Below are 23,365 nucleotides of genomic sequence, written 5' to 3' on the forward strand. Positions count from 1 at the left end.
GCATTTGTCTTTGAGAGGCAATGGCCTTGAGCCCATGTTCTCAATCATGACTGCACATTGGAATCATTTGGGGAGATTTAAAAATCCTGGTGCCAGTCCTCACCCCAGACCATTAAATCAGAATCTCTGGGGATGGGCCCACGCATCAGGCATTTCCATACCTCCCCAGGCGATTCCAATATGCAGCCCATTTGGGGAAACAGGGACCTAGGAAAAGTTATTGCTTCTGGTTGGAAGTGAAATTAATTGAGCTCCGGGATTTCTTTGGGATGGAAAATCCTTCCAGGCTAAGAACGTTTGAGTCTGTGAGCCTAAGCCAGAGGGCTTCTGGGTTCTTTGATTCTAATTTCTTTGAGTCTAAAGTATGAAATGCTACAATAGTTGGTTAGCAGAGAAAGCTCCAGAACTGGGGTGCTCAGGGCTGTCTCTCAGAGCTGTTGGGTGGACGAGCCACGTGACTGGTGATGCTCTTGACACTGAACTCCGGGGACAAGAGTGATGATGCTCGACTTTGGGTGCAGCTGCTGCAAGCGCAGGTGGGCACCGGGCTGGTCTGTGTTGGCTCTGGTGGGGAAGAGCCACGCCTACCCTGCCTCTCCCAACTCTGTGCTCCTCATTGCAGTCCCCAGGGTCCCGCCTCTGCCTGAGATTCCCCTGCCCCCAGCACCATGGCTAAACCAGGCCGGGACATGGAGCTGAATCGCCTGGTCCAGGACCAGCCACCTGGCCAAGTGACCCCCGGGCTTGCTCCCCCAAACCTGGTGGAGCACCTCCCCAGTGTGCCCAGCTACCACCCCCCGATCACCCGCATCCCTGTCCTCATCTCCCGGAGGACAGCCTTGTCCAACTCCAGCTTCGCCAAGGAGACCAGGAGCTCCATCCGTCGCCTAGGTAGCGTGAAATTGACCACCCAGCACGCTGGTGTCTGTGGTGTGCTTCTGCATGGCTTGGGCTGTTTCCTGCATGGGTGCCATGGTCTTGGCGTGGGACCACTATTTGGGCTCATGGAACACCACCCCTTCTTCCTCTGCTGACCAGTGCCTTCATCTTGCTTTGTGGTGACTTGAAGGGTATTAGTCCCCTTCTCTCTGTGCCTAAAATTCCACAATTAGCAATTCACTTCTTTGGGTTAAACATGGCTTTTTGCAGATCATCAATTTTTATACAGGTAGTCACTCATACCCGAGTTTAAACAAGTCACTCAGATCTCCAGGCCAAGAGGCTTGGGGCAGGGAGCTGGGTAGGGGGAGATAATAATCAGAGGGGAATGAACCAGAAGAGGAATGTGGAGGTCCATTGCAGACAGATTCTACCGACCTTGAGAGTTGGCTGGGAGCTAGACTTTCTGAGGACTGTTGTTATCTGCTCAGCAAATTCCCTTTCAGGAAAGGGGAGGCCCCCAGGTGCTGACAGGCAGACCCAGAGGAGGCGTCCTCAGGGGCCAGTGCAGAGAGAGAGCCTGTCTGGATCCATTTAATTGTGACAAGATCCCCGCAGTTGCCTTCAGGCTCCTGCTGTTTGCTGCCTGATGACAAAGTACTGGGGGACATACTGGTGCCTCTGGGCTAACCCCTGTCACCTTCTGCCTTGACTCAAACAAGACCTGCCATTTTCCCTTTAATTTGTTTGTTTGTTTTTGGATTACACTGAGCAAGGTTGCCTCTGAGATTCACAGGCAGGTTGAGCTGAACATTTCACAAGAAGAGATCCACTCTCGTCCTTTCCCTCCTCCTGGCTTGGGGTGGGCACAGAGTTGGGGCAGGGTGGCACGTGATCAACCCCATGACGGGATGACACGCCAGGCTCAGTGTTCCGGGCAAGACCTAAATCTCCTCACTCCAGAGGGTCTTCCACGTCCTCTACCCTTATATTGCGGCTCGATTTTTGTGCATTCTGTACCAACTCTGCGTTTTTTTGCTTACCATCTTTCTTTCAGTGGATTCACTTTTTCATTTAATTCAGTGTATTTAAACAGGAAGCTTTACATTATAATTCAAATGGAAAACCAGCATGGCCTGCCATAAATATAGAGAAGGCATACATAGAAATAACCACAAAGTTATGGAGAACAATGTAGAGTTGGTAGTTTCTCGTGAGGTACGTGGCCTGCTGAAGGCTCATAGCTGAGTCTGCTCTCCCAGCTGCAAAGGGGGATTCAGACGTGTCAGAGAGGCGTTAAGGCCGTAGCAGCACTAACCTGAGGCTTTCTCTCTGCCTTCTCAGGATCCAGACAGAACCGGGCAGGGAGAAATGGTTCCGTTCTGCCATCCTTTGCCTTGGCTGTGCCATCTGAAATCATCGTGTGCCTTCTCTGGTCCCTGGGAGCCCCACACTTTGAGAAATAGTCCCCGTGACACATTGGGACAGTGGGTTGAACCAGCTGTCATTGACACATGATGATTTTATTTTATTTACTGATGAATAGGCAAGGATGTTTACTGCAGCACTGGTTAAATATTCATTAATACAGACTATTTATAAAATGCCTATATTAGCCATTAAAAGTAAAACAAGTAGAGAAATAGAAAATATTGTCAGTCAAAAAAATCTTTCAAATAATTAAAAGATTTAAAAAACAGGGATTTATATAAGGCTTGGGATTGGTCACGGTAGTGGTTGAATTTACAACACAGATTAATAGAGAGATGTAAATCAAGGCCTTCTTTCTCAGACTTGGTTCTAAAACATTTCCTATCTAAGATCAAGAGCAAGGTCCTTCGGTGATACTTCGCGGGTCTTATATACGGTTTCTACCTATGCCCAATCTAAACAGTAGGACACACGATGATTTTAGATGCAGCAGGCAAGGCGGTGGCAGCATGTAGTGAGAACATTATTCCCATTTCAGTGGTGCTGCTTGGCACCTCTCAGCCGAGGTTTCATTTTGACAGAGGCCTCTACATATGCTGGTCACCAACCTCAGGATGGGATAAGAGTTTCAGCTCTGGAGCCAGGCTGCCTGAGTCCAAATCTGGGCTCTGCTGACAGTTTCTTAATCTCTCTGTGCTTCGGTTTCCTTCTCCACAAAATGGGGACAATGATAACAGGAACCTCACAGAGTGGCCGGGAATGATGAAGGAGTTTATATATATAAAGCACTTAGAGTTTAGTGAAACTAATGCCTAGCAGGCATATAGGAAGTGCTTAACAGTAAATATTATTATTCTCTAAACCAATTTAAGCATAAAATATTCTTTATATTCGGAATTATAGTATTCTTACTCTATAAATCAGTATAATATAAACGAATATAATTTCTACTTTGAGTTTCTACTCTCCCAAGCTGGCACGAAAGGAAACATCAGGCTTAGGAGTTCCCCGCCCTCCCCTGGGAGTGACTGAGTTCATAGGGTCTTGTGCAGGACTAAGCAGGGGGTAAGGGGACCACCTTCTCCTTCCCATGTTCCGTGAGACAGCCTCATGGATGCTGAGACCAGGGTTTGTTTTTGCTGCCTGGGAGCCATGCTGGGGGCACCCCAGGGCCCTGAGCATTTTTGAGAAGCTGCCCTTGTCCTGGCTGCCTCCACGCCCCTGGCCCACCTCCAGCTCACCTCTCCCGAGGTCTGCAGGGAAGCAGGGGGACGTCCCCGCCGCCCCGTGGCTCTCTCCTGTTTTCCACAGCCTGGGGCATCTCTGGTGAGTCTAGCAAAACTTCTTAAGCTTCTTGAGTCCCGCTCATCCTCTTCCCCTGAGAGCTTAGGGTTAGTAAAACAAATGCCCCAAAGTCTTGAGGTCTGCTTACGTTCCCTCCACCAAACTTCATAAAGGGCTGGCTTTTCCCATGGTGGCCATTAGAAAAAGCTCACATATCCAAGTGTTTCAAAATGCTCCCCTCCCCATTTTGGGGGTGTGCCCCTGCCTTGCTGGCACCCAGGTCTGTGCCTGGCTGCTATCGGGTGGTCCTGCCCAGGCATGGTGGGGAGTGGGGACACCATTCCAGCCCCTCAGCATCCTCTGAGCTCTGCCTTGGGGCAGACCTGTCCCCACAGTCCCTGGGGTGGGTAACGAGGACTGAGGTAGGGCCACACCCAGGCTCCCCAGGGAGGACCCAGTTCTCAGGATGCGAGGTCTCTCAGAGGTCAGGAGAGGGGTTGGGCTGATGAATTTCAGGGGCTCTTGGCATGTACAGAAATAAGGAAATACCAAACGTGTACCCAAACAGGGATAACACACAATACAAAAACAACCTGTTACCCTTGATTGCAGGAAACTTCCAAATGTCTCCATTGGAGGCCCTTCAAGAGTGTGAGCCCCTGAAGAGGTAAACTTGTCACTGTATGCAAAAACATGATACTATATATAGAAAATCCTAAGGACTCCACGCAAAAACTACTAGATCTAATAAATGAGTTCAGCAAAGTAGCAGGATACAGGATAAACATTCAAAAATCGGTTGCATTTCTTTACACTAACAATGATATATCAGAAAGGGAATGTAAAAAAAGAATACCTTTTAAAACAGCACCAGAAAAAATAAAATACCTAGGAATAAACCTGACCAAGGAGGTGAAAGACTTATACACTGAAAACTATGAAGCGTTAATAAAGGAAATTAAAGAGGATTCAAAGAAATGGAAAGATATCCCATGCTCTTGGATTGGAAGAATTAATATTGTTAAAACGACAATACTACCCAAAGCAACCTACAGATTTAATATGATCCCTATCAGAATACCCAAGACATTTTTCACAGAACTAGAACAAATAATCAAAAAATTTATATGGAACCATAAAAGACCCAGAATTGCCAAAGCGATCCTGAGGAAAAAAAACAAAGCAGGAGGCATAACTCTCCCAGACTTCAGACAATACTACAAAGCTACCGTAATCAAAACAGCATCGTATTGGTACAAAAGCAGACATACGGATCAATGGAACAGAATAGAGAGCCCAGAAATAAACCCACACACCTACAGTCAATTAATCTTTGACAAAGGAGGCAAGAATATAAAATGGGGAAAAGACAGTCTCTTCAGAAAGTGGTGCTGGGAAAGTTGGACAGCTGCATGTAAATCAGTGAAGTAGAACACACCCTCACAGCATACACAACAATAAACTCAAAACGGCTTAAAGACTGAAACATAACACATGACACCATAAAACTCCAAGAAGAGAGCACAGGCAAAACATTCTCTGACATAAATAGTATCAGTGTTTTCTTAGGTCAGTCTCCCAAGGCAATAGAAATAAAAGCAAAAATAAACAAATGGGACCTAATCAAACTTACAAGCTTTTGCACAGCAAAGGAAACCATTAAAAACAAAAACAAAAAAACAAAAAAACCAAAAAGACAACCTAGGGACTGGGAGAAAATATTTGCAGATGATGTGACAGACAAGGGCTTAATCTCCAAAATATACAAACAGCCCCTACAATTCAATAACAAAAAAACAAACAACCCAATTGAAAAGTGGGCAGGAGACGTTAATAGACATTTCTCCAAAGAAGGCATAGAGATGGCCAATAGACACATGAAAAGATTCTCAGTGTCACTAATCATTAGAGAAATGCAAATCAAAACTGCAGTGAGGTACCACCTCACACCGGTCAGAATGGCCATCATTAAAAAGTCTACAAATAACACATGCTGGAGAGGGTGTGGAGAAGAGGGAACCCTCCTATACTGTGGGTGGCAATGTAAATTGCTGCAGCCACTATGGAGAACAGGATGGAGGTTCCTCAGAAGACCAAACCTAGAGTTGCCATATGATCCAGCAATCCCACTCCTGGGCATATACCCAGACAAAACTATGATGCAAAAAGACGCGCGCACCCCTATGTTCACAGCAGCACTATTCACAGCAGCCAAGATGTGAAAACAACCTACATGTCCGTCGACAGAAGGATGGATAAAGAAGAGGTGGTGCATATATACCGTGGAATACTACTCAGCCATAAAAGAATGAAATAATGCCATTTGCAGCAATATGGGTAGACCTAGGGATTATCATACTAAGTGAAGTAAGTCAGAAGGAGAAAGGCAAATACCATATGATACCACTTACATGTGGAATCTAAATATGGCACAAATGAACCTATCTACAAGACAGAACTAGACTCACAGACAGAGCAGACTGGTGGTTGCCAAAGGGGAGGGGGGTGGGGAGGGAAGGACTGGGAGTTTGGGATTAGCAGAGGTAAACTATTATACATAGGATGGATAAACAACAAGGTCCTACTGTAGAGCACAGGGAACTATATTCAATATCCTGTGACAAACCATAATGGAAAAGAATATTAAAAGAAGGAATGTTGATATGTGTATAACTGAGTCACTTTGCTGTACAGCAGAGATTGACACAACATGGTAAATCAAATATAAAAAGAGTGTGAGGCCCTTTAGCCCCGTGTCTCATGCCCCCACAGGCCTGGGAAAGCCTGGTCACTCCTACCTTGGGATGGGGAAACTGAGGCCCAGAGAGGGGAAGCAGCTGAGCCAGGCTGCACCAGGCCAGGCCCTAGGACGTGGTACCCCCAGGCTCCCCATGCCCTATCTGAGTGAGGCATCCCCATCACCCACCCCAGGGCCTTGATGCTTCTCCAGGCCCAGGGAAACCAGGCTGGGTTTTGGAGAGCTGGGCTCCAGGCTGTGTGCAGGAGCTCCTGTGGCTTCTGTGGCGTCGTGGCTTCTTCTGTGGCTCCTGGGTTAGTGGCTGGCATGGGCGTGGCTGTCAGAGGGCCCTGGGCTCTGCATCGTTGTGCCCCCTGCATGGATCTCTCCTGTGGGCCCTGTTGGGAGGCAAGGCTTCCAGAGGCCGCTCCACACACGCTTTCTGTGGCTTCCCTGTAGAACACAGCAAGGCCCTGGGACCTGGCTTCTCTCTGACGCTGTGCCCTCCTTCCTCTCCCCAGTACCTGCCACGGAAGAGCACCCGGAAGTGCAGGTGGAAGACGCTGATGCTGACAGCCAGCCCCTCAACGAGGAGGAGAATCCACCCTCTCCTGTGCCGCTGCCCCCGTCTCCTGCCAAATCTGACACACTTGGGGTCCCAGGATCAGCCACAGAGAGCCTCAGGTCACCTTTTATGCTTCTCTTGGGCTTTTCATAGCACTGTGCCACCTGTGCATTTGGCATTTGAGGACACTGGGGCCAGAGAGGAGGAGAAGCTGGCCCAAGTCACTCACCGAGTTGCTGTCAGCGCTGGTACTATGGCCCCACCATTTTCAGTTCTCCTAATTCCTGGCTTCAGGCTCTAGAAAGAGCTCTCTGAGGAAGCCCTGTCCAGAATACCCTCAATTGTACGTTTGAAGGGGGTAATAAATGTGACAGGGCTAATTTTATTGTTAAATAATACGATGGACATACCAAAGAACACTAGATATAATAACCACCCCTAATCCCACCACTCTAGGGAGTAGTTTTATTTTCCTGCCTTCTCTTCCACACCTTGTTCGTGGGCCCATGCTTTTGAGTGGTTTTAGTTGAAGGAGTGATTGAATCATATCTCATTTGAGACCACATCTTATTTATTGAGCCCTTCTCCGTATTGCTAGTCTGTCTCCTTAACACTCGTTGTGATGCTGTGTTGACATCTTCCAGCTCCATGTGCCAGGATAGACATAACAATTCTCTGTTGTTGAATACTGTCCACAGTGGTGCTACAAATATCTCTTTGGTCTTCTGCCCTCTGTCCTTGGGCTCCTTTCTCGAGAGTGGGCTTCCTGGTCAGGGTTGCATGCGTTTTTGTGCCTCTCGAGATAACTTAGTTGCTGCATGGTTAGAGTTGGTTTTGGACAACCTGAGCCAGGTAACTGAGAGAGGGCCTGCACAGAGCTGTAGGCAGTCTGTGAAGTGCAGTGCAGTGCTTTGTGAATGGTTAATTAAGCTAAAGGGGAGCTGCCAGTGCATCTCCTTTGCTGGCTAGATTGAGGGATGGTTCTTTTTTCTTGATTAATTCTTGCTTTTATCTATGAACCCTTGAGTAATTTCTCAGCTGAGGTCAGAAGACTGCCAAAACAGAGATGGTTGGATGTAGCAAACAGAAGGCTCCCAGATTCTGATACGGAGTAAAGAGTCATAATCTCACCCAGCCTTGGAACACAGCTCACAGGCACATCTGTCCTCACGTTTAATTCACTGAATCATGCACAGAGTACAGAGAGCAGAAGACAGGGCACCACCATAATTGTAGACATCTGGTCTACCTCCCTCTGTTCCCTTTATAAGGGTAGGGAGACTGTACAGGCTGAGTTAGAGGTGGATATTCAGGAGGAGGGAGGGGACTAAGATCACTTGGGACAAGAATCAAAGCTTCCTGCCTTTTGCTTATGAGCTGGGTCTGTGAGGCTTCTCTTATTATCATTCATTCATTCATTCATTTGCAAACATTTACTGAACATCTTTATGTGCCAGGCTCTGCTCTAGGTGCTGTGGTTGCATCAGGGAGAAGCCTGAGAGGGGCCTGCCCTCATGGAGCTGACATTCCAGTGGGGCCGAGATAGACGATGAACAAGTAATCACACAAGATTTTTCCAGAGAGTGCTAAGGAGAATGTGACTGTGAGAAACTGGGAAGCCTCAGCCTGAGCTTGGCGCCAAGAAGGAATTCTGATGCCTGACATGAGAGGCCATTGAGGCTGCCTGTGGTCCAGGATGGAATGAGCACTGGGGGCAACTGATGGGAGCAGAAAAGCCACCAAAACAGAGGGGCACATGGGCAAGGCCCTTCTCACAGTGCAATGCTGTGGTCTGGAGTGAATCCCAAACACCCCCTGTCTACTAGGATTATGAAAATTCAACAAGCTACTGTATGTGAGGTGCTCAGCACAGGGCCAGGCACTGGGCGGTGCTGGAGGAGCATAGCTGCTGATTTAGTTCCACACTCTGGATTCTCTCCAGGCCCGGAGAGGGCACTGGGCTGGGAGCAGGAGGCCTGAGTTTAAGTCCCAGTTGTGAGATTTTTGCCCCAGTCTTCTTGTTCGCAGGCATCCTTTTAATTAGAGCGTAAAAGAGGTGAACCCATGAGTTTTGCCATTCTAGGCGAGTTGGCAGAAGGTAATAGGGTGGTTTCAGAGCCTTCTGGAATAAAGCAAATGCTACACATCCCTCTGACTGTATCCCTTTACAATCCCTAATGATGGAATCCTGAGTCACGGTGGTTGAGTATGGGAAGAGTACCAAGTGGATTCAAATCTAGACACCAGCAGCTGAGACACCAGTGATTCCAAATGCAGCACTCTGTGGCAGACTTGGACTGAATGATGGGGACCTGGGCATAATTTAGTCTTCATTCTTCAGATAGGGAAGCGGGAACTCCAGGAGGCGATGGGCTTTCCCCAGGTCACACCATGAGCTGGAAAACAGACTTCATGGCCCATGGGTGTCAACTTTTCCAGCCAGGGGCACATCTGCAAAGGGAGAGAAGCTGAGCTTCCAGGAGAGTTAATAAGATGGAATGTGAGCCCTCACACCTTCTCAGTAGCTGGAAGGATGGTGTGATGGAGAAGGGGACGGGGTGGACTGGGGAGGGCAGTGCCCTCAGACTGGGAGGTGGAAGGGAGAAGGATATTTAAATTGAGACCCAACTGAGTGATAAGCACCTCACTGAACTGGGTAGATGTAGTCCCATTTTTTTTTTTTTTCTTTTTTGCGGTACGCGGGCCTCTCACTGCTGTGGCCTCTCCCGTTGCGGAGCACAGGCCCAGCGGCCATGGCTCACAGGCCCAGCCGCTCTGCGGCATGTGGGATCCTCCCGGACCGGGGCAGGAACCCGTGTCCCCTGCATCGGCAGGCAGACTCTCAACCGCTGCGCCACCAGGGAAGCCCCCCATTTTATAGAGGGAAAACTGAGGCAGCTCAGCGGGTTTGAGTAACTTGCCAAGGTCACACACTGGGAAGAAGCAGGGCTGGGGTGCAAATTCGGGTTTGCCCGATCCCAAGTCAGTGCTGTTACTTCTATGCTAGGCCATTGAATGGACGCAGAGGCCGAGATCCAGAGGTTGGATGTGTCCCCCCTTCTCCTTTTTTGTTTCCCTGCAGGCAAGCGAGGACCCTTTGGCAGCACCATCCTCTGTCCCCACCTCCCCCCCAGGATTCGCTCTGGGTGATCTGCAGGGCTCAGAGTTGGTTCACTCCCTCGCGGCCCCTGCCTCCCTGAAGGCCCCTCCCTTCCATGTCTGTGCTCTTGCAGGAAGACGCTGTGCTCCCAAGACGATGAGGCTGAAGAGCTCAAGATGCTGTCACCGGCTGTATCCCCCGTGGTCGTTTGGTCGGACCCCACCAGCCCGCAGGGCACTGAGTAAGTGGGGGCCACTTCTGGGGTCTCAGGGAATCAGAAGTCTGGGTGGGGATGGGCAAGCAAAGGGAGGTGAGCTGGGGGGAGAATGGATGTTTTTAGAACCTTGCACCCCAAGGCAGACTGTGCCAGTGGCTTCCTGGCAGTAAGAGAGGGCCGGGTCTCCTGCCCAGGCTGCTTCTGACCAGCCCAGAAATTCTGAAAAATCTGGTCTGCAGAATGGGCTCAAACTCTGGGCCCAGCTGTGTCCAGAACCACAGAGTGTGGGCCCTGGGGAATCCACATCTTTATAAGCTCCCCAGGTGATTCTGATGCAGCTGGTCTGTGGAACCACGTTTAGAGGCCACTATGAGGGCATCGGGACCTGTGTCTCTGACATCGAAGTGTCACAAGGGCTGGGCCAGTGGGCGGTGTTTTCCTGAAGGGTCTACGTAGGCTGGTGACAGTGAATATGCCAGCCCTGGGCTCTGGCCTGGGATCCTCACCTCCTCTCCAGCCATAGCTTCTGGAGTGACCTTAGGAGACAATATACTTTCCTTCCAGTCTTTTTTTCTGTCCATAAATTTATGGAGTTTATGTTTAACAGTATTGTGGAAAGTTCAGAAAAGCAAAAGAAGCAGAAAAAACCCAAACCTCACGTATAGTTCAGTGATCCATTTTAGCATACAGTGGAGTCACATCTTATGCAGTAGGGTAGGGGTAGGGGTAGGGTTTAATATCAGAAAATAAGCCAGAAATCAGGTATAATAATAAAAATTACCTTTGAAAACTCTTAAGGTGGTCAGCATGGAACCCCATATATTACCTCAGTAGGTTAAGACGCTATAACAAATAGACCTCAATGATTCAGTGGCTTAAGGAACAAGATGTCTCATATGTCACAGTTGTGTCACCGGTGGTGTGTTTCAGGTCAGTGGAAGGCTCCGCCCCCTGCAGTCATTTAGGGCCCCAGCCAACAGTGGCACTGCCACCTTTGTGTGGCTTTCAAGACCCTGCTGGTCACCACTAGAAAGGGGGAGTGCCAGGCCGCTCTTCCACAGGGAGGCCCAGAATTGCACTAGCATGTCCACCCGTGAGAGCTCGCACGGCCACACCTGGGCAACGTAGTCCCTGGCTGCGTGGTGACCCCTCCCTGCAGGAGGGAGTGGGTGTGGGGGAGCAGCTCGTGCCTCCTCTGCCCCCCAGCGCCATCGCTCATTATGACCCCCCCCACTGCTTTTCTCCAGCTAGCTCCCTCAACTGAGCACAAGAAGAGTAGCTGGCTTGGGCTTCCCTGGTGGCGCAGTGGTTGAGAGTCCGTCTGCTGATGCAGGGGACACGGGTTCGTGCCCCGGTCCGGGAAGATCCCACATGCCGTGGAGTGGCTGGGCCCGTGAGCCATGGCCACTGAGCCTGCGCGTCCGGAGCCTGTGCTCCGCAACGGGAGAGGCCACAACAGTGAGAGACCCGCACACCGCAAAAAAAAAAAAAAAAGAGTAGCTGGCTTGAGTTTCAGTGCCTCAATGTATGAAGAAAAACAGTAGATCTGTAAACATTAGTGTTATCCTCAGCTCAGCAAGAAGATCACAGGCTACTCAGAGGAGAACATAGAACATAGGCTGGTTCACACGGCCGCCCATCTCAACTCACCCAGGGCTCCTGACCCACACTGAGCGGAAGACTCTCATTCATTCTCTCTGCCTGTGTCTGTCTCTCCCTTGCTGCAAGTACATGCAGTTTAAATTCCTATGGATTAAAAGGATATGTAATGTATCTGCACTGTTTTATTTATTTATTTATCTATCTATCTATTTATTTATCTACTTATCTATTTGTTTATCTATCTATCTATTTATCTATCTATCTATCTATTTATTTATGCATGCATGCATGCTGCGCTGTGCAGCTTCTAGGATCTTAGTTCCCCGAGCAGGGATCGAACCTGGGACCTCGGCAGTGAGAGCGCAGAGTCCTAACCACCAGACCGCCAGGGAATTCCCTGCACTGTTTTTTCCATCAGTTATTTCCTAAGCCTAAAAAAGTAGCCCCTGTCCCCTCTCTGATCTGTCCTGTATCTCATGTGAACCCTAAACTGAGACTAACAGCCCTGAACTGAGTTCCAGAGTTTCCCCCTGAATCACAAGTGGAATCCAGTTTTTTTGGAATTGCCCATCTGAATCAGAGCATTCGTGGTACACTTTCTGAAAGCTGGGCACCCGGGTGTTAATCCCAGACTGAGTTTCCTCCCAGGAGATATTAAGGTGGGTTTGATGTTTTGATGTCAGAAGACTGGGGCAGGATTTACCCCCTGAGGCCAGATGGGATACAGATTCAGCTCCTGCCCGGCGGGGCAGGGGTCCCTCCCCACGCAGCCCATTCAGCTCTGGGTGGTGTTCCCTCAGTGACCAGGACCGCACAGCCTCCACAGCCAGCCCAACCGGTGCCCTCATCAACGACCGGCTCCAGGAGCTGGTGAAGCTTTTCAGGGAGCGGACGGAGAAGGTGAAGGAGAAGCTCATCGACCCTGATGTCAGCTCTGATGAAGAGAGCCCCACGCCCTGTGAGTCCAGAGCTGGGGCTGGGCCACCTGACCAGGGGTGGGGTGGGGCCCCTTAAGGCCCCTGTCAGTTCTTGGGGAGGGTGGCCCCAAGGAAACAGTTGGGGAGCTTGAGAGAAGCCCAGATCTCCATTCTCTGGAATTTGAGGTCCTTTATGTACAAGTTTAGCTACGTGTCCAGGGGAGGAAAGAATGTCAAGGTTCTGACCAGTGGCCCAGTTGTACTTGGCTCTCCCTCCCACGGGGCAAGTTCCCTGTTGACCTTCTGCCCCTTTCCCACTGGCGGGCAGGTGGTCCACCCTGGGATGTAGCTCATGGCCTTGCACTTAGATGGTGTCCATAACCCACTCTGGAACTACACAGTCTTATTTTTCAGAGGCCTCCATTGCAATATTCTTATGGGGTTACCTGAAAGTTTCCTGCTTTCAAAGTGCCAGGAGGAAATAAGAACCATGCTCTCTCGCCAGGGAGGTTTTCTAGGTCTTTTCAAAGGAGGGTTGTGCCTTAGAACTCATGGTGCCAACAGTGGACCTAGCAGAGCCTGACTTCACACTCCTAAAGCTGGAAACATAGCCATATTAAACCTGTAACAGCCAATTTCTAGGTCACCAACAACATCACCATAGATGCACAGGAAAACTGTGATCCCATTTGGTGTCTTGTTTTAGAGATGAGACAGCTGAGATTTCTGCTCTGAAAAACCTAGAACAATGTTTTCCTGATTTCTGGCCCTGGGTGGTGGAAGTTCTGGGTACCAATGCCCCTAGCCCTCCAGAGAAACCAAGGGGTCCAGGCACAGACACACAAGCACACACTCAACGGAAACATCCAACTTGCCCAGAAACACCTCATTTTAGGGAGTTCCTGAGAAGCAGTCCCAGACTGGTAGCTGTAAGAGTTCCGGGCAGGTGCCCAGGTCGCTGTTAAGGAGGATGTCTGTGGTTTGCTGCAGGAGAGCATACAGAGCTTGTAGCAGGTTATGGGGTGGTGCCAGGGTCCCCTCAGCTTCAGTTCCAGAGTCTGCAGTTGGGAGCCTTCCCTTTTTTTTGTTTTAATTTAATTAATTTATTTATTTTTGGCTGCATTGGGTCTATGTTGCTGCGTGCGGGCTTTCTCTAGTTGTGGCGAGCAGGGGCTACCCTCCGTTGCAGTGCGTGGGCTTCTCATTACGGTGACTTCTCTTGTTGCAGAGCACGGGCTCCAGGTGTATGGGTTTCAGTAGTTGTGGCGCACGGGCTTCAGTAGTTGTGGCGCACGGGCTTCAGTAGTTGTGGTTCGCAGGCTCTAGAGTGCAGGCTCAGTAGTTGTGGCGCACAGGCTTAGTTGCTGTGCAGTGTGTGGGATCTTCCCGGACTGGGGCTCGAACCCGTGTCCCCTGCACTGGCAGGTGGATTCTTAACCACTGCACCACCAGGGGAGTCCTGCGAGCCTTCTCTTTGCATCCTCTACCCGAGCCTCAGGGCTGGGTGAGAGGGTCACAGTGTCATCCCATAGCCCCAGCCAAGAAAGCCCCAGAACCGGCCCTGGATGTGAAGCCAGCTGAAGCGGGGCAGGTGGAGGAGGAACACTATTGTGAAATGCTCTGCTGCAAGTTCAAACGCCGCCCCTGGAAGAAGTACCAGTTTCCTCAGAGCATCGACCCGCTGACCAGTGAGTCCTGGGAAGGCGGTGGGCATTGCCACATGTCACATGAGAGGGCAGGAGAATGGGAGGGGGTGGGGGCACTGCAAGGGCGGGCCCCAAACAAACAAAGTCCCTGAACTAGGAACATAAGATCATACCCATCTTAACAGACAAGCAAACTAAGGTACGGAGAAGTTAACTGGCCTAAAGACACAACTAGTCAGTGGCAGACTCGGGACTCCTGACTCTTGGCCAAGTCTTTTTTCTACTCTGCTCTTCCTGGCTCCTTCCCAGAGCTGCTGCTCTGAGCAGAAAAGGGGGAAAGTTCTTCCAACATCTAAAGTGAAGTCCCTCTCACTTGCCTTTTAGCCCATTTTGTATTCTTCAGGAATAACAACGTTTCATATGTGCACCACACTTCACAGTTTACAAAGGATCTCCCTGCCTTTTTTATCTGACTTCTCCTTATGACTTCTCTGAGGAGGACAGGACAGGTGCCAGAGAGGGACTTTCCTAAGGACACACAACAAGTCATTTGTGGGGCAGGACTTCAACCCTGCTGTCCATTGGTCCTTTAAAATGCCCAGGTGGGGGTGGTTAGGACTGGAGGTCCAGTGGTTACGACTCTGCGCTTCTACTACAGGGGGCATGGGTTTGATCGCCGGTCGGGGAACTAAGATCCCACAAGCTGCCCAGTGCGGTCAAAAAAATTAAAAAAAAAAAAAAAAAGTGATAAAATGCCCAGGTGACCTACAGTATCCATCCATCCATGCACTTGTCCATCTGTGTATCTGTCCATCTTCTATGCATTATTTACTATTGTGTATTTACAAAGGCAGGAAATACATTTTTGGAAAAATTTCAACAAGAATGAGAGCACAAGTGTTTTCTGGTTAGCTGTCTATTAACTAGTAATGACCCCATATCCCATATCCCCTACTCAGAGTACTCGATTTGTTAGGGCCTAGCCGTGATTTATTTTTATATCAAAGATAGTTTTACATGCCCCCCCCCCATTACAGAAGGGCTGCATATAGTGCTTGTAGGAAAGTGCAGACAGACAAGTGGGAAGAAGAAAGCCCCACCCTCATCCCATGGCGAGGAGCCCTTCTCTGGCTGACGTTCTAGCATATTCCTGCCCCCTCCCACCCCCGCAGACCTGACGTACATCCTGTGGCTGTTCTTCGTGGTGCTGGCCTGGAACTGGAACTGTTGGCTGATTCCCGTGCGCTGGGCTTTCCCCTACCAGATGCCGGACAACATCCATCTCTGGCTGCTGATGGATTACCTGTGTGACCTCATCTACCTCCTGGACATCACCCTGTTCCAGCTGCGTCTGCAGTTTGTCAGAGGCGGGGACATCATTGTGAGTCACAGACAGGTTGCGGGGGGTGGCTGGGAGCAGACCCTGCAGCCAGAGCATTCATGGGGCTGACCCCTGATGCTGGGACGGACCAGAAGCTAAATGAACAAGGAAGTCTCAGGACGTCCACCCATGCTTATTCAACAGCATCATTGCTTGTTTCACACATCTTTGATACATTCAAATTACACACATCAAGTCTTGCTCATGGGTGAAATGGTTCCTGGACCACCTGATGGAATGAGAGATGAAGAAGTGGCCTAGAGAATGGCCTTTAGAACAGGCAGACCTGGTTCAAATCTCGGCTCAACCAGGACAACTGTGTCACCTCTTGGAGCCTCAGTTTCCTCATCTGTAAAATGGGGATAGTAATCACTCCCACCTCATACCATTGCTGTGAGGATCTATGGAGGTGATGTATGCAGAATGCTCAGCACAGGTATCTGCTGACAATCAACATTTCCTGAAACACTACCCAGACCAGTTTGGGACCCTGTGTTCTAGTGCACTTATTAGGGAGAAAACCTAAGTCCTGATTGTGACTTGGCAGAGTTCCCATCTCCCTGTGCATGTCACTTTTCAAAATCCCATGCTGGCAGAGCCTGCTCCACTGTGTGCAGACAAGTTGAGTTTGAGCCTCTAAAACAACTTAGAGGAAAAAGAATTCCCTAAGCAACGTCTTCCCTGGTCTGATCAGAGCAGTGGCCAGCTCCTCAGTGAATAAGGTTGCAAATGGTCCAGGTAAGAGAGAATAAGCTCAATGTCCCTGCTTTCCATCCAAGAGGTCGGAATTGAGCTGAGTGACCTTGGACAACCTCCCCCCTCCCCCACCATGCCACCCCCAGGAGCTTGACCCTCCCTATCTGTAGACTGTGAGGCTTTCATTGAAGCTCTGCTGGTCCATTCTGCTACACATCCATGGGGCTGTTACTTCAATAGGAAGGTGGAGGTTGTGCGGGGATTTCCATCGCTGCTCCCGTGGGGTCAGGGGTTAAGCTCTCAGGCCATTTCACAGTCAGTATTCCATTTTATTCCAGACAGACAAAAAGGAGATGCGCAACAATTATCTGAAATCTCAGCGCTTTAAGGTGTGTGCCAGGGATCTTGGGAGGTGGTGCCTCTGGGGTCCCTGGGTGCTTTGGGGCCGATGTGGCGTGGTTCCTGCCAGGACCAGCACGGGCTGGAGCTCGTTGGTAGGATGCCTCCTGCCCTAAGTTTAGCCCCTCCAGGGGCATTCTGACCTCACCTTTCCATTGAAGGCGGAGACCCCTGCCGCTCACCCCCTCCCACACCCCTGGGAGTTACATGCTGCTTTCTGTACTGTGGTGTCCTGCTGGGGTTTCAGATGGATATGCTCTGCCTCTTGCCCTTGGACTTTCTCTACTTGAAATTCGGTGTGAACCCCCTGCTGCGCTTGCCCCGCTGTTTGAAGGTAAGACCATCCAAGGCCTTCAGCTCCTCCGTGCTCTGCACCTGCAGTGGCATCTTAATGTCTGGCCTGAGCAGCACTGGGGAGCAGGAGGCATCTGGGAAGGGTGGCCCCGAGGGGAGATGGGAAATTCCTTACAATTGTTAGCGCTTCTTAGTTGTGCTGTGTGTTAGATACTGTTCTGGAGGCTTTACAAGTGCCTACTCCTCAACAGCATGAGATGAGTGTTGTTAGTACCAGAATTTCACAAATGAGATGCCTGAGGCACAGAGAGGTTACGTAACTTGCCCAAGGTCACACAGGTAGGAAGGAGTAGCGTCTGGATTTGAACCCAGGCAGCCTGTTTCCACTGTCTCTGCTTTCAGTTACTATAGAGATTCAACAGAGAGACTTCTGCTTTATGATGGTCTTCACCTAAAAGATGGAGGAACAGAGGCTTGGAAAGCTTGGGTGACTTGCCCAAGGTCACAGGAGCCAGGAAGTGCCCAGGATGGATTTGAACATGCAGCCCGACACCTGTTTCATCATTAGTTGTTGTCATTATAGTGTCGCTACAACCATTCCTCCTGTCACCGGGGCAGAGCCAGTGTCTCAGTGAGCGTGACACAGTGTAGAGTGGAGACCTGGCAACGTCCTTTAATGTGACCAGAGTGGACAGCTAGTCAGAGCACTCAGGATCCCCCAAATGGATTTTTCTGGCAGACCAAGTAAATTCATCTTTCTCCTTACATAATATCTGATGCTTCTTCCCCAAAATGGTAATGAGGGAATTGACAAAAGAGGCAAACACAATAACCTTAATAACTTGGAGAAATAGGGCAGAGAAAAGCTGGAAGAATGCAAGTACCTCGATGAAAAGAAAGCATATCTGGAATTGAGCATGAAAGCTGCTTCTGAGCTTCCTGGCTGCCCAGAGGAAGAGGGAAACTGGAAGTGGCACCAGTCTTATTTGACACATGCCAGCCTTCCAGGGGCGGCAGAGGTTGCTTTAGAGCCATACGTCAGAGTGAGGAGGGTTAGATCCACAGCCCAAGTTTTACCCCAAATACAGAGGCTGGCTCCATATCTTGGTCCACGTGGTTGTAGTGAACGTAACTCAAGCACCTAACATCTAGCAGGACTCAGAGGATGCAACTCTTTGGGTCCAAGGTGAGGATCCAAGTCCGTGGTCCTTCTTCATCCAATGCAAACTCCAGGTGGAAATTAGAATGAACACCTGGATGATAGCTAGCATGGCCCACAGGGAATCTTCATCAGTGTTATTTTCAAAGGTCAAACAACATGTGTACAGAGATCTAGAGGCAAGTGTAACATTGTGGAAAGAGCTTGCAGTTCTGAGTGTGATCTGGCTTCGAACCCTGGCTCTGTCACTTACCAGCTGTGTGTTTTGGGCAAGTTCCTGAACTCCCCTGCATGCCGGTTTCCTCTCTGTGAAAGGAGAAGGATAATACATGTAAATAAGTGCTAAGGTAAAGTATAAAGTGCAGTCATACAAGGGGCTCAGTAATGGGCAGTTATCTTACACTTTTATTATTATAAATAAGCCTTTCGAGGAGATCAGCGAGCAGCTGTTTCTTTATATAATTGTTGTCTTTATAAGTAAACCTTGAAAACAGGGTCCTTAACCTGGGATGCATGTACCTTAAAAGTTTCATGATACGATTTGGAAGGTCTAGGAGTCCCCTGAAGTTGTACACAAACTGTGACAACAGGATTATACGTAATTTCCAAGGAAGAGGGCCCAGGGTTTCCATCAGATTCAGAAATGGAGTTTCTGGCCCCCCATTCCTCAAAGGGCTAAGGACCTCTGATTTTGAATGTTCACTCTCCAACCCCCTCCCACCGGGGGTCTGCAGAAAGAACCCTCAGTCTTGGCAGCTGTGGGGAATGGTCCGGGAGGTGAGGGCAGCGGGCCGCCCCTGATGCCCTGCTCTTTCTCCCAGTACATGGCCTTCTTCGAGTTTAACAACCGCCTGGAATCCATCCTCAGCAAAGCCTACATTTACAGGTGAGACCCCCTACACACACACACACACACACACACACACAGAGAGAGAGAGAGAGAGAGAGAGAGAGAGAAGGGCACACGTGCACACACATGCACGTACACACATGCCCCAGGACATTTGCAGCAAGAACGGAGCAAGGCATTCTCTACCCCCATCACTTCCCCTTTCGGCTCCCCTGGCCCCCAGGCCCCCTCGCCACTGTACTCTCACCGGAAGCCGGGCCTCTTCCTGGACCTTCTGTGAAGGGATGTTTGTTTTTTAGAGAACCAGGAATGTCCCGTTTCCCCCAATTGTGAGGAGGGCTCACGTAGGTTGACATGCACGGCTCCCCTGCATTTCCAGGGAGCTGGGCCTCAGTTTAGTCTCAGCTCAGGAAACTGACTCCCCTAACTGCTCAAACACGGGGGTAGTGGCTGTATGGATACAGTGGGCCATCTTGCAGATGTCCAAGCTTGGGACCCAGGCCCAGCCAGGCCACGCTTGGGGACGGGGCTCCTCTCCCCACCCCTCATGGAGGGTGTCCATCTCCTCTGTATGCATGTGTCCCTTCTTTGCCCCCCACCCCGATGCATCCCCCACTCAGCTCTTCCTGGAATTGTCCGCACATGTAGCTCTGTGCCTATTCCAGCCCCCAGTCTTGACAACTTTCTGTTCAAGTATCACCATTCCTAACCAGCACAGTCTCAACAGAGCAGCCAGTTGGCCCAGTCCAGCCACTGGTTCCCATCGGTCAAATGTCCGTCGCACCAGACAGCTGGGCAGGGCCGTGCAGCTCCGACAGGGAGGGCTCTGAGGTGGGCTTTGGGAAGGGTGAAGACTAGCTTGTTCCCTGCAGTTCTGACCCCCGGGGTGATATGTCATTGCCACCCTTTCTGCTACTGTGTTCATGCCTTTCCTTCTTTTGCAGGGTTATCAGGACCACAGCCTACCTGCTCTACACTTTACATGTGAACTCATGTCTGTATTACTGGGCTTCAGCCTATGAGGGCCTTGGCTCCACTCACTGGGTTTACGATGGCATGGGAAACAGGTGAGCTGCAGTCTTCCTCCTGGGTCTTAATAATTCATGGTACCGAGACTCCCAGAAAGGAGTCCCACTGCCGCCATGTTGCCGAGGCCACCTTGCTCCCAAAGAATCATTGTCATGATAAGGTTCAAGGGCCAAGTCTCCACGTCCTCACTAATCTAACATTTTCTGAGCGCCTGCCATGTGCCAGGCAAAAGGGGGCAGACATGAACAAGACCTGCTAGAAAGATCCTTTCAGCATCCCAAAGTCTACTGAGTTGGCCAATTCACAGCACGTGAGTGTCCACTCCTCCACCCTGTGGGCACGGCTGTGCAGGAAGAAGGCCAGGAAATACTGCTCAACATGCTCCCTGGGCATTGCTAGCCGTGGAGGAGCTGGCAAACAAGGAGGAATCTACTTGCTGGTCCAGAGAGCTGCCACACATAGAGGTCCATGCTCAAATGTTGATGATGGTGACAATGATAGTAATACAAATAATATCAGGCATTGGAGAAGGCTTATACAGACCAGCCCTGTTCTAAGCACTTTACATAGTATCTCACTTAATTCTCCCAACAATCACACAAGACAGGAACCATCAGCATCCCCATTTTACAGATGAGGTAACAGACATGAAGTGACTTCCCCAGATCACACAGAGAGCTGGGATTTGAATCCAGACAGCACGGCTACAGAGTCTTACCTGTGGTACCATCTGCCCAGTGCCCTGGGTGGGGGGAGGGAGGCATGGGATGAAAAGTTAAGTTTGAGCTTGGCCTGGGTAGGTGGAGGGAAGGGGCAGAGAATCCCGGGGGGAGGGAACAGCAGGAAGAAAGGTGTGGAGTTGCGAAATAGTGGAGTCGAGGAGCCAGCGGTCCTCTGTCTCTGGAGGGGGCAGGGTGTGTGGAAGGATCCAGAGAGGGAGGCGGGGCCGGGTTGCCAAGCAGCCTCCCACCTGAGCCAATACAGAAGCCACTGGCTGCCCCGGGCTGCCGAGTACAGTACTTGAAGTGCAAGGGCCACTGAGATACGCTGCAGCTGTAGAGAACACACAGTGTCTTATTACTAATTATATTATTAGTGTCTTATTACTAATTTTTAAAATATTGGTTACATGTGGATATGATATTTAATTTTGATATTTTGGGTTAACTGAAATACATTATTGAAATTAATTTAACCTCTTTTTACTTTTCAAAAATGTGGTTGCTCAAAATTTTAAATTACATATGTGGATCACATCATATTTTTATTGGATAGAGCTGCCCTAGGCAAAACCAGCAAAAGTCTCTTTTTTACTGTTCATATACATATATATATTCTGATTATAAAAGAAAGATCAGGAACATACTCTATTTCTTTGAGTCTAAGATGCAGTTAATTATGATACATTATTGAGTCAATATAGCTTTTTGGGAAAAAAGGAAATATTACACTAAACGTATACATGGATTATAAGATAATCCTTATATTAGAAATGTGAAAATGTGAGAATTGTCACCAACAAGGAAATAGAATAAGATAATATTGTACATATTTTTCCATCAGTAAATTTTTAAAAACCATGATACTAATGCCCCCCCACACCGAGATACCACCATTTATTTAGCCATTTCCTTGTCATTGGCTACTTAAGTTGTCTCCAGTTTTTTCATAATGACACGTGATGCTGCAGGGAGTGTCTGTGTTTAGGAATCTTTGTCTTCTGGTCTGACAGTTTCCTCATAATAAATTCCTACAGAGGGATGGCAGGGCCAAGGGTATGAACATTTTATGAAGTGTTTAAAAAAATTATTATTTTTATTAATAGACTATTTTTTTAGAGCAGTTTTAGGTTTACAGAAAAGTGGATGGGAGAGTACAGAGAGTTCCCGTATGCCACCTCATTTCTGAGGCTTGGTTGGTTATCGAAAGCTGCCCATTTACACTCTCACCACTTGCCTTTCAAAGCCTTTTAAGCAGGAGAATGACAGGACCCAGGGGAATCCCAGAAAGATGATTTTCCCAATGATGGCTGATGGGAGGATGGATGGGGAGGACAGGCAGGAAGCAGACAGATGAACTGGTTAGGGGTTAGGGCCCTGTCCGTGAGGGCAAAAAAAAAAAAAAAGAAAAAGAAAAAGAAAAGGTCAAGAGAGGGTTTGTGTGATAACGAGGATGGAGGGCAGTGTGGGAAGGAGACAGAAGCACTTAGGGTCAAGGTCAGGGATGAGCCTGGAGATTTAGAAACAGGAATCCGGAGGTCACTCCTGGTGCTGCCACCTGCTAGCAGTGGGCAGGTCACTTCGTTTCTCTGAGCCTCAGTTTCCTGATCTGCCCAATGGGTCTGATAATAGGAGCCCCACACCTTGAAGAGGTAACTGTGAGTACTGGGTGCCTCTGAGTCACCGATCCCGTGCCAGGTCACAGCCGGCACTCGGTCAGCTGTGGTGACAAAGAGGCGGAGGAAGAGTTCAGGCCCAGGGGGTCAGTGAGTCCCCTCAGGCAGGCCCTGCCTCGCCGTGGGCTGTGCCCACTAGTGACACAAAATGCTCAGTCCAGCTGTCAACACTTTCACCTCCTCCACGTGCTTGTTTCCAGTTGGCGCTAGAACAGGCCACTTGTGTCCAAGGTGGCTTCTCTCTAGAGTGATTGTTGGTCCAGAAAGTCCCTTCTCAGTACAGATGCCCCAACCTTGGCCCCCGTGGCCACAGCTGTCGCCCTCTGCGATGGGCCTGTGGCCTGAGGGGAGCTCACCTAGGGAGTCACAGGGTCCAGGGCAACCAGGCAGGTGGGGGGAAACCTGCCATCTGCTGTGGGGTGGAGTGTGTCGGGGATGGGGTCGGGGCCCAGCATGCCTACATCACCACTGGCCCTGCTCCCTCTTCCCCGTGGCTGAACCCACCCATAGCCCTGCTCCTGAGCCCATGACTAGACCATTCATTCACTCATTTATTCATTCATTCATCCCCTCACAAGGGGGCATAGGGAGGACTCGAAGACATTCTATGCAAAGGGAAGAACAGAAGCTATTCATTAAATCTTGCTCTGTGGCCTTGGGTAAGGCCCTTACCCTTTCTGAGACTCAATTTTCTCATCTATAAAATGGGGGTAGGATTACACTCAGATTTCTCGTGAGGAATAAATAAACAAGTATATAACATGTCCAGCCTGTGCCTGGACAG

The 23,365-nt window shown here is 49.6% G+C and overlaps 1 protein-coding gene across 1 annotated transcript in view; it reads left to right on the plus strand.

Annotated features, from left to right (window-relative positions):
* CNGB1 (cyclic nucleotide gated channel subunit beta 1) overlaps positions 1 to 23,365 on the plus strand; it is a 57,605-nt gene that overhangs the window by 25,045 nt on the left and 9,195 nt on the right. The window contains exons 17-25 of the mRNA XM_081216870.1: positions 6,853 to 7,015; positions 10,130 to 10,237; positions 12,616 to 12,773; positions 14,265 to 14,420; positions 15,551 to 15,759; positions 16,794 to 16,844; positions 17,102 to 17,188; positions 19,129 to 19,193; positions 20,102 to 20,224. Of these exons, the coding sequence (XP_081072996.1) occupies positions 6,853 to 7,015; positions 10,130 to 10,237; positions 12,616 to 12,773; positions 14,265 to 14,420; positions 15,551 to 15,759; positions 16,794 to 16,844; positions 17,102 to 17,188; positions 19,129 to 19,193; positions 20,102 to 20,224 (1,120 nt within the window). The remainder of the gene's footprint in view (positions 1 to 6,852; positions 7,016 to 10,129; positions 10,238 to 12,615; positions 12,774 to 14,264; positions 14,421 to 15,550; positions 15,760 to 16,793; positions 16,845 to 17,101; positions 17,189 to 19,128; positions 19,194 to 20,101; positions 20,225 to 23,365) is intronic.

The sequence above is a fragment of the Mesoplodon bidens genome, assembly GCF_964165515.1.
Source record: "Mesoplodon bidens genome assembly, chromosome: 18".
NCBI lineage: Eukaryota > Metazoa > Chordata > Mammalia > Artiodactyla > Ziphiidae > Mesoplodon > Mesoplodon bidens.